Raw genomic sequence first — 13,603 nt, 5'->3', positions numbered from 1 at the left:
CAAGGGCCTAGGACCACAGCTTCAAATTAGAAGGGGTCCCTTCTAGGGAATGTGGCTAGGGAACCCGAAGGAGCGCCAGCCAATCACTATTCAGGGGAACATACTCACCCGAAATGCCACCAGGAAGGCCTGACTGCGAAGCTGACAGTGAACTACTCGGCCCGGATCTCAGAGACGGGATATCCAGGAGAGCATGACAAAGAATAGCGCTTACAACCCTTGATAGCGAGGGGAGTTTCTTTGCTCGATCCACAGATCTACAGAGCGCTTGTGTTTCAAAGCACTGAGGAGGCCTGAAAAGGCCTAAGGACTGATCTAACTGGGAGGCCTCACGAGAGGCCTATGACCGTCTGACCAGACTCAGGTGGCCGAGTACTCATAATGACCCTCAGTGAGGGGAGCACATGGCCTGCCTGGTAGGCAAACCAGGCTGTAGGCTAAAAAAGAGATTCCGAGAGAGGGTACCAGTAGCAGAAAGTGAACACTTTAATAGTGCTAGGGTGCAAGCTCGCCTTAAAAAGCTGCCTGCTAAGGCCAGCTGAACTGATAGCCAGCACCCACTAGCTTCCAGAACCCAGTATCGCTGGGAATCGCTGAGGCCTACTACCTGATAACCAGTAGGCTGGCTACCTAGTGCCCATACCTGGGAACTCTCCTTCAGGGAGGCCTGGTGAGGCCTACTACCTGATAGCCAGTCAGGCTAGCTGTCCAGTTGCCCATATGTGGGAACTCACCTTCAGGGAGCAAGCTAGAAAACTGATAGCAAGCTAGAAAACTGGTTGCTATGAACCCCGATTCCGAATGTCAGTCCCAGAGTGGCCTGCTAAGGCCAGCTGCCCAGTCCTGGGGCTCAGTCTCGGAGCGGTCTGTTAAGGCCGGCTGCCCGAAAGTTTTCTTGGGTAAGAAACTGACTGCCATGGACCAGTAAGATTGGCGACTGCTTCATGGTAAATTGATAAGGCAAACCGCCTGGTAGTGGTCTTACTAGCTGGCAAAAACTACCCACGCTGTTGGGGGTTTGCCTTCTGGGAGGCCTAAACGGCCAACCATACAGTGGCAAATCTTATTTGGCTGATCATGTTCGGGGCTCGCCTCCAGAGAGGCCCATCTGCTGGCTGTGTACCCCATCACTCAAAAACTCATGAGAGGCCTACTCGGTCTGAGGCACGCCAGTGCTGTCAGCCAACTACCCATACTGCTGGTGATTCGCTTTCAGGGAGGCCTGGTAAGGGCCTGCTAGCTCATAGCAAGTCTATTCTGCTACGAACACAACACCGTTGGGAACCATGCTACACCAGCTCAAATATTAGGGCCACCCACAGGAGGCCTCTTGAGGCTGGCTACCTGGTCGCAGCTTTAATGTATGTCCAACAACATTGGAACTCTCTTCCGAGGAGGCCTGTTAAGGCCTACTACCCGTCAGTGAGTCTACTGCCCGAACTACTAAGGCCAACCACTTGAGGCAAGCTGGCCTAAAGAGCCCTTTTTGGGGGCTGCCCATCAAGGAGGCCTAGTGAGGCCGACTACTTGACATCGCAACCTTCGTTGGCAGATAAGCTGTTTACACAGCGCCTACAGTATCCTGGTACCAAACCACATTGCCCATGGCAGTGTACTCCGCAAAAACACAACACTCTTGTAATAAGGGGAGTACAACATACTTCACCCTGCCTCAGTGGAGGCCCCAGATTGAGGGGCCTACCATCTATACGCATGGGCGTCAGCTCATGGCAATGCTCTGTCTTCAAGGGAGCGTACTTCGAAAACCAAAATGAAGTGAAGGTTAGAACTTTCCACTCGACCCGAGCCATAGTGGTGTGAGGTAGAATGATACAGAGCTGAGTGTGGAGTACTCAGAACTACCCTGTATCAACAGGGGAGTACCAACCACCTGCCCCTGAGAATTTAACAGGGTGTGGGCCTGCCAGTGGCTCTAGAGGTGGCAGAAATTTTTCTGCACCCAGCCTAGGGGAGTGGGACTGGCTTGCAAGCCAACCACCTTCAACCCATCGCTTGAGCAGTGACTCAGCAAGCTGGAGGCCCAAGTCCATATGCTAGCTCTGCATGGCGGGGCAAACCAAAAACTATCTCTCCACAGAGCTAAAAATGGCCTAACCCTGCCCCAAAAGACCCATTGTACTGGGGGAGGCCTTATTGGAGGCCTAACCCTAGGTCTTTATCAATCATGCCTCTACACCAACCTGCATTACTCTTCTCACCCACAAATGCAGAGAAGGGGGCGGGTCTTGGCCAAACATCTCCCTATTGGGAGGAGGCTGTCATCTAGGGATGATAAAACAGCCTAAACTCACATAGTGAAAGACTAGAGGCAGAAATGCTTCAGCAGACCGCCTCCACTATCCCTAGTGAGGGCCAGCCTATAAGCATAGATCTACCTGAGGCTCGGAGGAGCAACAGCCTCAAGGGAAAGATTTATCCTATGAGAGGCTACAAAAACCGCTACGCCTGTATGAAAAACCCAAACAGAGCTCAAGGGCGCGATGTACTCAGGAAAATGTCAGACGGCCCCGTGGGCCGGACATAAGATCTATCTGAAGCTCTGTCTCTAGAAAGAAATCGATATACTCTCTAATAATTATTTTTATTATTATTTAAGAGAGGAGACGAACTACTCCCCCCTACGGTGGCTAATAGCCTGAGTGCTAAAACAGATTTATTTAGACAATAAACCAAGCAGCAGGATTCAACGTTTCCATTCTTTTTTTAAATGACGTTCTGCCACTTAGTACTCCAGTAGAAATGAGCGGCGGCCTCAAAATGCTCTCATAATGAGATGAAGCCTAGCTGTTAACAATATTTTACATCTAGAATGAGCGGTGGCACACCCCGTGAATTCACAAAAAGGGAAGGCCATCACATACTCACACATGAAGCCCATATAACTGGTGCTTCTCTCTATCGTTCTAGCCACTTAACAGGGGGACTTCAGGGCCCTAATAATACCATACCTTACCTTATACCAGTGACATGACCCCATAACTGATGGGCCAGGCCCCCCCGCTTGTCTGGGCTTGGAAGCGGATCTCAGTGGTATGCAGGTCCTAATTGCTGCTTAGCGCGCCTTCGTCTCTCTGAACTTTCCAACCACCGCCTCCACGGAGGTGCCGAAAACTTCGGAAGGCGAAACCGGCAAATCAAGGAGAAAGCCCTTCTTTTTCTTCCCGATATCGGCCAGGTTCAACCACAGATGTCTCTCCGTGGCCACCATCGCCGCCATTGACCAGCCGATCACGGCAGCAGTTTGCTTAGTGGCCTGGAGAGCAAGATCCGTGGTGCGACGCAGCTCAGCAACCGACCCTCAGGGGATATCCCTGCCCCCTGTTTGAGATCCCCCTGCAGATCGGCCTGGTACGTCTGCAACACCGCGATGGTATGTAGGGCAGCACCGGCCTGACCCGTGTATGCTCTGCCATTCGAACGCGATGTTGCTTTTAAAGGTTTGGATGGCAGGGTTGGAGCTCTCAGTGTCGATGCCCGAGACGCGAGATAGTTCGCAAATGTCTCGTCGATGGGTGGCATTGACACATACCTATGTTCTCCTATCTTCTTAACATCAGCGAAACTAGTCCGCTGATGTCGGAGGATGTGGGCAGAATATGGGTTCTTCCATGCCCTCTCGATCTCAGTATGAAGATCGGGAAGGAATGGAAGGCTCACGTGAGCTGGTGGTTTATGGCCGGGGAGAAACCGATCGTCAAGCTTACCGTGAGCGATCTCTCCTCTAACGCGATCCATAACATCCACCAGTTCAGCATACAACGGGCAGAGTGGCTGATAAGGTTCAGAATCTATCTGATTGTCATCAGCCATCTCCTGCTGATCCTGAAGAGCACCCGCTGCTGGACTAAGAGGAGGAGAGAAATCCTCCACCTGCAGCTCACCCTTGTCAGCTGCCGAATCGTCTGAGAGGGTTATCCCCCTCTCAAAACGATCAGCGAGCTCCATTTGGGAACCCCATGATGTGCGTCGCCGCTCTGCCTCAGCACGAGCGGGACCCAAACCACAAGGTCCAGAAGCTGAACCCTCTTCACTCGAGAAGAGGGTTGCACGTTAATGAAGTCAACAGCTGTCGCCGGTCAATGTGATTGCCGTGATTTGATAGTGATTTCAGACACCTGTCACGCCTGAGACGTTCCCCAATGTGTTAATCGATGCAGTGCGAGTTCCCTTTCAAAAGGGGACAATTTATAAAGTCACTTTCAAGTTCAAGCTGTCTTGTAATGGTGCAGTGACGTTTAACGTTGCTCTGCGAAATTTCACGAGCAAAATCCAGTCATTTCAATAGGAATCTGTGTGAGCAGAAGTTTCTTGTGAAGGTGAATAAGTTACCTATACACAGATATCACTCGTGTTCAAGTTGGTCATCCGAATTCACCGCTTTGACCAACAAAAGCTTCTTGGTTTTAAAGTGAATTGTGTGAACTGTGCACACTATTGACAATGGACAACTCACAATTTTCTTGCCCGCCAAACCTTGTGACCCAACCTTAAGGCAACATGTAACTTATTGTATGTGTGTGTGTGTGTGTGTGTGTATATATATGTGGTGATAATATATGTACATCCCTTCCCAGGTGTGTGCGTGCCAGGTGAGAGCCACAGGTAAAATGTATGCTTGTAAAAAGCTTGAGAAGAAAAGGATAAAGAAGAGAAAGGGGGAGGCCATGGCTCTAAATGAGAAACAGATTCTGGAGAAGGTCAACAGCAGGTTTGTGGTAAGTGGATTCATTCATTTATTCTGTTCTTTCATCTCTTTTCCTCTCTTTACTCTGGTCATGTTTACACCTGGTTTAAACATCCATCTTGGGTGATCCAGTCACAAGTGGCCAGGCAGTAAAGCCTCAAATCTTTATTCCTCAGTACATCTCTGTCTCTGTCCAATATTTTGTCCAATAAAGGCTTGCTAACAGCTTGTATACTTTTAAAAGGGGGAAAGAATGTATTTTTGAGAATCGGCATCCTCTTTTCTCTGACTCACAGGTTAGTTTAGCGTACGCGTATGAGACCAAAGATGCCCTGTGTCTGGTGCTGACCATAATGAACGGTGGTGATCTGAAATTTCACATCTATAACATGGGAACCCCGGGCTTCGAGAAGGAGCGTGTGCAGTTCTATGGGGCCGAGATCTGCTGTGGTCTAGAACACCTGCACAGAGAGTCTATCGTCTACAGGTGGGCAGGAACCAACGTGTGACCATCCTCAAATGCACCCAATCCTCATAAAATAATAATGAAATTCTATGGTTGAGACATTTTTGTCTTGCTTTCTTTCATTCTAGGGATTTAAAACCAGAGAATATACTTTTAGATGATAACGGTAAGTCAAGAAGATCAGTTTTTCATTCAAATGAGCCAAATATGACATTGCATTAAATTGAATTTGGTCTAGGGATGTACTGGGATTTGGTCTAGGGATGTACCGATACTGGCTGAAACTGGCTTCCATCTAAATAACCAAGTTTATTTGTTTTTTATCAGTTCACACAAAAGCTCGAACTAAACATGACTTCATTATAAAAGACAGAAAAAAAAAGAGTATGCATACAAAAATGTGTAGCATTTGTAACAGGTTTATATTTATTTATTTATGGATAAATACCATAATTTATTTGATTGATTTTGAGGACTAAGTTTGCCATAATAATACATCTTTAATTAAAACCCCCAATGTCAATATATATAAATAAATAACATTATATATAAATATAAAGCATATATAAATACATTGAATATTCAGTCAGTGAAAGTGTAATAAATTGTTAAATGGGACAATAAATTAATTTTACATTAACTTGTTTTGTTATGGTTTGTTTGCTACTACTTCCTCTCTATCCCTACAGGTCATATCCGGATCTCAGACCTGGGACTGGCCATTAAAGTGCCTGATGGAGAACAGATCCGTGGTCGAGTGGGGACTGTGGGCTACATGGGTAATGATCTTTTTACCTGTATTGATTTAAGCAAAATAGCATTTTGCACGGCATTTATAAATAAATCATAACTTTTTTTTATAATGGTTTTTTTTTTCCAATCAAATTAACGAGTATTAAATGTATTGGTTTACAGTACCATTCCAATAATACTTTTTTTTTTTTACTTATTTATGGTAAGGATGCATTAAATTGGTCAAACGTGACAGTAACTACTGTACAACTACAAAATATTTCTATTTCAAATAAATTCTGTACTTTTGTACTTTCTATTCATTGAAGAATCCTTAAAAAAAGTATCATGGTTTTAACACTACAATATTAAGCAGCACAAGCAGATTAACAGCATATTATAATGATTTCTGAAGAATCATGATAATAATTCATGCAAATAATTTTATATTGTAATACAATTTCACAATATTACTGTTTTTACTGTGAACTTAAGAGACTTCTTTCAAAAACATGAAAAAAACTTACAGACCCCAAAATTTTGAATGCTAGTGTAAATATAATCAATATTATATACTATAATCAAAAGGCTGAAAAATATCAGGTTTTGTTTTTAGCTGCACCACTCAGTCCTACTAGATATCTATTCATGGCAATATTAAGCATTGAAATGTTTTTTATTGATTGATGAACTGAATATGTTTTGATGGACAGCTCCAGAGGTGATCAATAATGAGCGCTATAGCATGAGTCCAGACTGGTGGGGGTTGGGTTGCCTGATCTACGAGATGACAGCTGGCCGATCGCCTTTCCGTGCTCGCAAAGAGCGAGTGAAGAGGGAAGAAGTGGAGAAGAGGGTGCAGGAGGAGGAAGAGGAGTACAGCGACAAGTTTTCAGAAGACACCAAAGCCATCTGCAGGATGGTGAGGCCACACATATACATACACACACAAAGAATGAAGTTTCTATGCTGGTCAAAATCCAAGATGACACAGTCGAGTACAACTAAGAGCTTGTATCCAAAGCTACATTATCTCCTCAGTCAAACACGCCATAGAAGCTGATTAAGAGTCCATTGATTGAGCACACAAAACTGGTCAAATCGAGTCCATTCTGTACTTTTGGCTCATTTTTCTGGCTGCTATTGCATGTTTTCGGCTGGGGAAGAAGCTGATAATGAGCTCTCTGAGAACAGCTCAGTTCAGCATTGTTTAATTCTCTAAATGTATTGTAAAGAACCTCAGCTGTCTTTTATTAGAGCTGTGTCATGCGACTGGCTTTCTGTTAATCGTAAAGGGACTGTTCACCCAAAAAACTAAAATATGTAATTTACTCATCCTTACGTTGCTTTAAACCAGATTTTACAAAATATATTTTTAGGGATTTGAAAGTTAGCAAGTACCCTTAAGATGTTTATATATATTATACATTCACCAAATTTGATAAAATTACTTTTATTTTGCTCTATAAGACTTATTCCAGAGAATATTTTAACAATTTTTTACAATATTAATACAATATTTTTACAGTATCACACTTATTATACTCGTATAATTTAAATGTTTTTGGTTGTTTTTTTGTTTTTTTTTACATGAAAGTATACACTACAATTCATACTGGATACTTTTATTCAGCAAGGATGCATTAATCTGACAGTAAAGACATTTGTAATGTTAAAATGATTTCTATTTCAAATAAATGCTGTTCTTCTGAACTTTCTATTCATCAAAGGATCCAACAGTTTCCACAAAGACATTAAGCAGCACAACTGTTTTCAACATTAATAATAATAAGAAATGTTTCTTAAGCATCAAATCACCATATTAAAATAATTTCTGAAGGATCATGTGACACTAGAGACTGGAGTAATGATGGTGAAAATCACAGGAATAAATTGAGTTTTAAGTATATTAAAATAGAAAATATATGTTTTATATTGCAATATTATTTCGCAATATTATTTCCCAATATTGCTGTTTTTACTATCAAATAAATGCAGACTTGGTGAGCGAAAGAATCTTCTTTCAAAAACATGTAAAAAATCTTAAGACCCTAACTTTTTAAACGGTAGTGTAGCTGCTTTTAATAGTGGATCATTATATTTGTGAGTCCTTGGCAAAAAAAAGAAGCTTGAAATCTTCTGTTAACTGACTGTGACCCAACTAAAGTTTTTTGAAGAAGCTAAGGCCCTCTAGCCTGGTAATACCAGACTCTGCTACTTCACTTTGCTTCGTAGAGAGAGTCTGGAATAGCATAATAGAGAAGTGTTTTCTCTCTCGCGGGGGGGCGCTTGTCTGAAGTTTAAAATCATTGGTTACCCGTAAGCCAATCACATAACGTTTGGTTATGGCGTGTGTTATGCGCATGCTCAGCCGCATCTAACTTCCACTGTAAACACATGTATGATGCAAAAACTAAACCATCGAGCGAAATACCGGAGTGAACATGGCTGTGAACGACTTTTGCAGATTATGTGAAGTAAATCTATGCAAGTACGCATCCTCCACGGTACAATCGAGCGAAACGCCACGGCTCTCAGCCCGCCCTCTGTTCGTTGATTGGCCCGGCTGTTTTCAGGCTGGTGGAAAACTGAAAGATACGCTGCTATCTCAGACTGACTACAGGAGCGAAATGAAATTAGCGGAAGTAGGAAGTCTGACGTAGTCAGGCTAAAGGCCCTCATCTGATTTGAGACTTTTGCTCTTCATGCAAAACGTACTTAAATTACTTAATAATAGCTAGTGAATCGAATGGAGTACTTGTTTTGTTGGAGAATGACATGAAGATAAGTGAATGATTACAATTTTCTATTTTAATTTGAAATTCTGTGTTGCGTGCATGACGCACGCAACACAGAATTTCACATTAAAATTGCATGACGCAAATGGCCTCCACATCTTAGCTCACAAAGTTCCCAGCCTAACTCGTTCCTGTGTGTGGTTTTGTGATGTCTGGTTTGTGATTGCTGACCCTAGTTTTAGGATGTTTGCCCCATTTAAATGTCTTAATTTGGCACACAAGCTCTTTTTCCTAGTGTTTCGAAGCCATTGACCAGCGTGGCCCCGTACATTCCACTCTTGAAGAATGTACAAACCTGTGTTCCTAATGTCTGTCTGGCTGCTCTCCTCTCCTTGTCCCACAGCTGTTAGCCAAAGATCCCAAGCAGAGGCTCGGCTGCCAGGCGGATGAAGGTACTGGAGTCAAAGCCCACCCTTTCTTTAAGAACATCAACTTCAAGAGGCTGGAGGCCGGCATTCTGGAACCTTCCTTTGTGCCTGATGTGAGTTTGTGTTCTAATGTAGTTGATGTTAACAATGTAAAGCCTGACAAAGGAAATAATAGTCATACAAACTTTTAGACATTTTTATTTAGATAAAGTTGGCTTACCTTTTTATTTTATTTTATTGAGTATCACATTTGATACATCAGTCTTTAATGGCTCATATAGTAGGATATAGGAGGGTATGGAGCTCATTCTCAAGGAGGTAAAAACACCTCCGTTTTATTCAGAAGCTCAGACTGACCAAAAATGAAATTTAGTGCAGTTGCTCATATTTATATGGCCAAAATGTAAAATGAAATTCGTATAGCTTGTGATGTACATCAGTGAGATTATTGTAGACTACTATAAAATGCATATAAATATCAGTTGTCACTCTGTATCGCTCAATAATATGTCTTAGTAAGGTGGTATTAAAATGCCTTGTTTTATGATTAAAGCTCTGTAGTTGTTTAGGGCAAAACATATGATGCAATGCAATATAATGACATTCAACATGAGATGTTTAAATAAACCTTCCTCAAACTCCTGATGTATCATATTTGATACTCACATTTTAACATGATTATTGATGAAAAAATGATGCATGGATAATAAAGTAAACCAATCAAATGTTCACCTTGAAACATTACCAACACTATTAAAGTTATTCTTACATTTACATTTAAAAATCAGGAAAGATTTCACAGCAGAAAGACACGTGAACCACAACTTGAAGGGGGGAGGTGTTTTTTACAATTATTCGACAAGGCCTTTTACTTACAAAAAAGTATAAACTATCAATCAGATAACAGGTTTTTAAGGAACGTTAATGTTGAACATTTCAAGGCTTTAGAAATTTGCATAGGGTTGAATTCTCTTATTATTCTGTTTTTCACTTTTGTTTCTCTTCTTTGCTTATTTCATAGCCCAGGGCGGTCTACTGTAAAGATGTTCTGGACATTGAGCAGTTCTCCACCGTTAAGGGTGTCAACCTGGACCAAACAGACAATGATTTCTACTCCAAGTTTGCCACTGGCAGCGTCTCCATCCCATGGCAAAATGAGGTATAAAGCTGTGCTAAAATCTTCTGCTAACATAATGCCATATGGCAACAAACAAAAAAAATCAGATAACACGATAATGAATCATTCAACCTGGCATCATCTTTAATATTCCATTTGGCACAGTAATGAACAAGAAAAAAATTAAAAGGTTGCTGACCCTTATGTGTATAGCAGGTGTTAATAGTGAATAGCTGTTAATAATGTATATTAGCATGACTGGAAGGCTGTATTGACCAATCAGCGTCCAGAACTATAATTGTCCTTTCTGTAAAGATGTTAGAAAATAAGGATTAGTTGACCTTCTTATCATCATTTCTCTCTTTTTGTTTATCTGTATCTGTCTGTCTGTCTCTTGCTATTTTGTCTGCTTTCTGTCCTGCAGATGATCGAGACAGAGTGCTTCAGCGACCTTAATGTATTCGGGCCTCAGGGGACACGGCCCCCTGACCTGGATTGGAACCAGCCTCCTGAGCCTCCTCGGCGTAGCCTGCTGGACAGGATCTTTAGGAGACATGTGAGGATCCCCTCCACCTCCACCACAGAGGAACACCCCAGAGAACACAATAGTTAACTACAGACCAGGTCAAACACCCCATCAGGACACCACACGCTCACACACGTAGAGCAGAACAGCAAGGATCACACTGAAGCATTGTACCCAGGGACCAAAAATAACTTTGCCACGTTAATTTAGAAAATGTAATGGGGGGGGGGGGGGGTCACTCTCTACACAGGAATTCACATGATCAGTTTCACAAATTTACTTATTTGATTAATGACCTAGAAAGAGTGAAGGTTTTTTTATGTTTCTTCTTCATTATACATTCAAATGTTTCTTTGTGGTATTTTTTTCAAAATGCTAAAAGTTTATTTTTATTTGTGGGTTTAAATTTGATTTTTGATTCTTATATTTTCAGTTATTTTTCAAATTTCACTTTATTTCATACTGGCCATGAAGCTGTATTACACACACACACATACTGGCCATGAAGCTGTATTACACACACACACACACACACACACACACACACACACACACACACACACACAGACACACACACACACACACACACACACACACACACACACACACACACACACACACACACACACACACACAATATTTAATGAGACAGTATCAACATTGTAATATTTAGCTGTTAAACTGCTAACATTAACACCTCATGATGTTGTTGTTTTACTGTGAGAAATACATTACAAGCACTACACAAAAAGTTTGGGATCATAAAGTGTTTGATTGTTTTTGATTTAAGTCTCTTTTTGCATTCTGCATATTTTATTACAATTCAAAGGAACATTGTTCCATTTTAACTATTTAAATTGTCATTTATTCCTGTAATGGCAAAGCTGAATTACTCCACACTTCTTTTGTTACAATATAAATGTCTTTACTGTCACTTTTGATCAATTTAATGTGTCCTTTCTGAATGGTAGTATTAATTTCTTTAAAAATTACTGACCCCAAACTTTTGAATGGCAGTGTAAGTGTTTTGTAAATAAACTACAAAATAACTAGGCATCGTAGATAACTAATCACTTTTTATGGAAAGCAATGCATTAAGTTACTTTTGTATTGTATTTTCTTGCCCAAGATGCAAGTGATTCTCAAAACGACAGCTACACATGCAGAGATCTATGTTGTGAGGCAATACCCACATTCTGATATTTTGCCTACAAATAAACAAGCACAACTGAACTAAAGTACACTCATTTATTTTCATTCAGCACCCATTTCTGGAGAAAAATGGAAAAGAAAGAGTTTTTCAATTGATTTAGGAAAAATAACTACAGTACACTAAAAATTAAAAAAACTAAATTATCGTTGGTTTAACTTAAAAACTAAGTTACCTGGTTGCCTTAAAATTTTGAGTTAATTGAAATTAAAAAATTTAGTTAATACAACAAAGAGATTGGTTTAATAAATAGAAACTCAAAATATTGTTATCTGAACCACATTAATTATCTAAGTTGATTTGGCAAAAGTTGTGATGTCAAAATCAATCAAATCATAACAAATCATGAAAATAATTTTTTACAGTGTAGTAATGTCCATTACCCCCCAACACTGCTGGCGAGTGTTAATTTTGGACCCTGATTGTACATGTCTATATGTGAGAGAGAATTTATAAATCATAACTAACATGAATTATTTTTCTGTCATTTTCTCTCATCCTTCAGCATCCAGAGGTGACCATCGCTCAAAGCCGGGTCTCGTCTTCCAGTGTCAACTCTGTTGACTCCATGTCACACTCTGCCCCCTAGTGGACAGATCGCTGCGGGACTGCAGGGGACAAAAGCGAGTGAGCGATAAAGAGAGGAAAGAATAAGAGTGAGGAACTCCTCCTGCCCTTTAAAGACCAGTCGACAGAGCGTGGAAGAGTCCGTTTTCCTTGCCTTGGCCCACACTATCCATCCACGGCCCCCGCCAGGAGACAAAATAAAACTCCTGTTTAAAGACCTTTATTTATCCGTTTTGTGACAGAAAGGAGAACATTTATTCCTTCACCTCACGCTCCCTCAGGATTGCTGGAACATTAAAGAGCCACTGACAATGACAGAATATTAACTCATATTATTCAGGGGATTTTATTGACAAAGAGAGGCCTCCACAGGGAATGGGAAGGGGGCTTTTTAATTTTTCTTTTGCAAAGGAAAGCTAATATAGTGAACTTAAGAGACTTACGCACACACTCACAAACACACGCACACTCTCGTTTCCTCCTCCATCCCTCTCGTTCTGCCTACCCACCCCTTATATCTTTCCATCTACATGTAACACCTCCAACCTCAACCCTCTCAGGCCAAAGATTGAGCTTATTACAGGAAGACACGTATTTGAGTAACGTTGCCATGTTTCGCTGCAGAGAGTGACGAAAGGCCTAAAAGCACAAGGAAATAGGAGCTCATTGGGGCTGTATATTCTTTCCTTCCCGTGTCATCTGCAAATTTTGTGATATCACTGAAAAACAAACTCAATTTGGCAGCTTCCGCCTATTCCAGTCCACTCTAAAATCTCATCTGCTCCATTCGCCGGACACTACATGGTCTGCAAACATAAGCTAAAAGTATCAGTTCCTTTGTGCATAAAGACCATTGACTGTAGTGAAAGGCGGAGCCATCTCAGTGGGCGTGGTCTTTGGGTAGGTAGCCAATCACAGCACAACAAATCAGTCAGGGAGTTCTTCTCATTTCATCACATTATTCATAAGTGGCTCATTTACCCGATTTGCAGAAAATAGAGGATAAAACTTCAGCTTTTCAGAGGCAATTTGGCATTGAATCAGAAGATATTGCTGGACTCTTCAATCTGAGCTACTGTGAGATTTTGCTGATGTGAAAAAGTTTAAAAATTTG

The 13,603-nt window shown here is 41.5% G+C and overlaps 1 protein-coding gene across 3 annotated transcripts in view; it reads left to right on the top strand.

The window, feature by feature from the left end:
* Window positions 1–13,603, top strand: part of grk5l (G protein-coupled receptor kinase 5 like) — a 68,661-nt gene extending 55,058 nt beyond the window's left edge. The window contains exons 8-16 of one of the 3 annotated variants that reach the window (XM_079897607.1): window positions 4,596–4,736; window positions 5,002–5,192; window positions 5,300–5,337; window positions 5,861–5,950; window positions 6,617–6,825; window positions 9,045–9,182; window positions 10,091–10,228; window positions 10,611–10,742; window positions 12,428–13,603. In XM_079897607.1, the coding sequence (XP_079753733.1) occupies window positions 4,596–4,736; window positions 5,002–5,192; window positions 5,300–5,337; window positions 5,861–5,950; window positions 6,617–6,825; window positions 9,045–9,182; window positions 10,091–10,228; window positions 10,611–10,742; window positions 12,428–12,511 (1,161 nt within the window). In that variant the 3' untranslated portion in view covers window positions 12,512–13,603. Of the gene's footprint in view, window positions 1–4,595; window positions 4,737–5,001; window positions 5,193–5,299; window positions 5,338–5,860; window positions 5,951–6,616; window positions 6,826–9,044; window positions 9,183–10,090; window positions 10,229–10,610; window positions 10,811–12,427 lie in introns of all 3 variants that reach the window. The other 2 variants (XM_079897609.1, XM_079897608.1) reach the window with 2 other exon arrangements.

Source organism: Squalius cephalus (assembly GCF_949319135.1).
Source record: "Squalius cephalus genome assembly, chromosome: 16".
In the NCBI taxonomy this organism is placed as follows: Eukaryota; Metazoa; Chordata; class Actinopteri; order Cypriniformes; family Leuciscidae; genus Squalius; species Squalius cephalus.
This window is presented reverse-complemented; position numbering and strand designations above follow the sequence as displayed.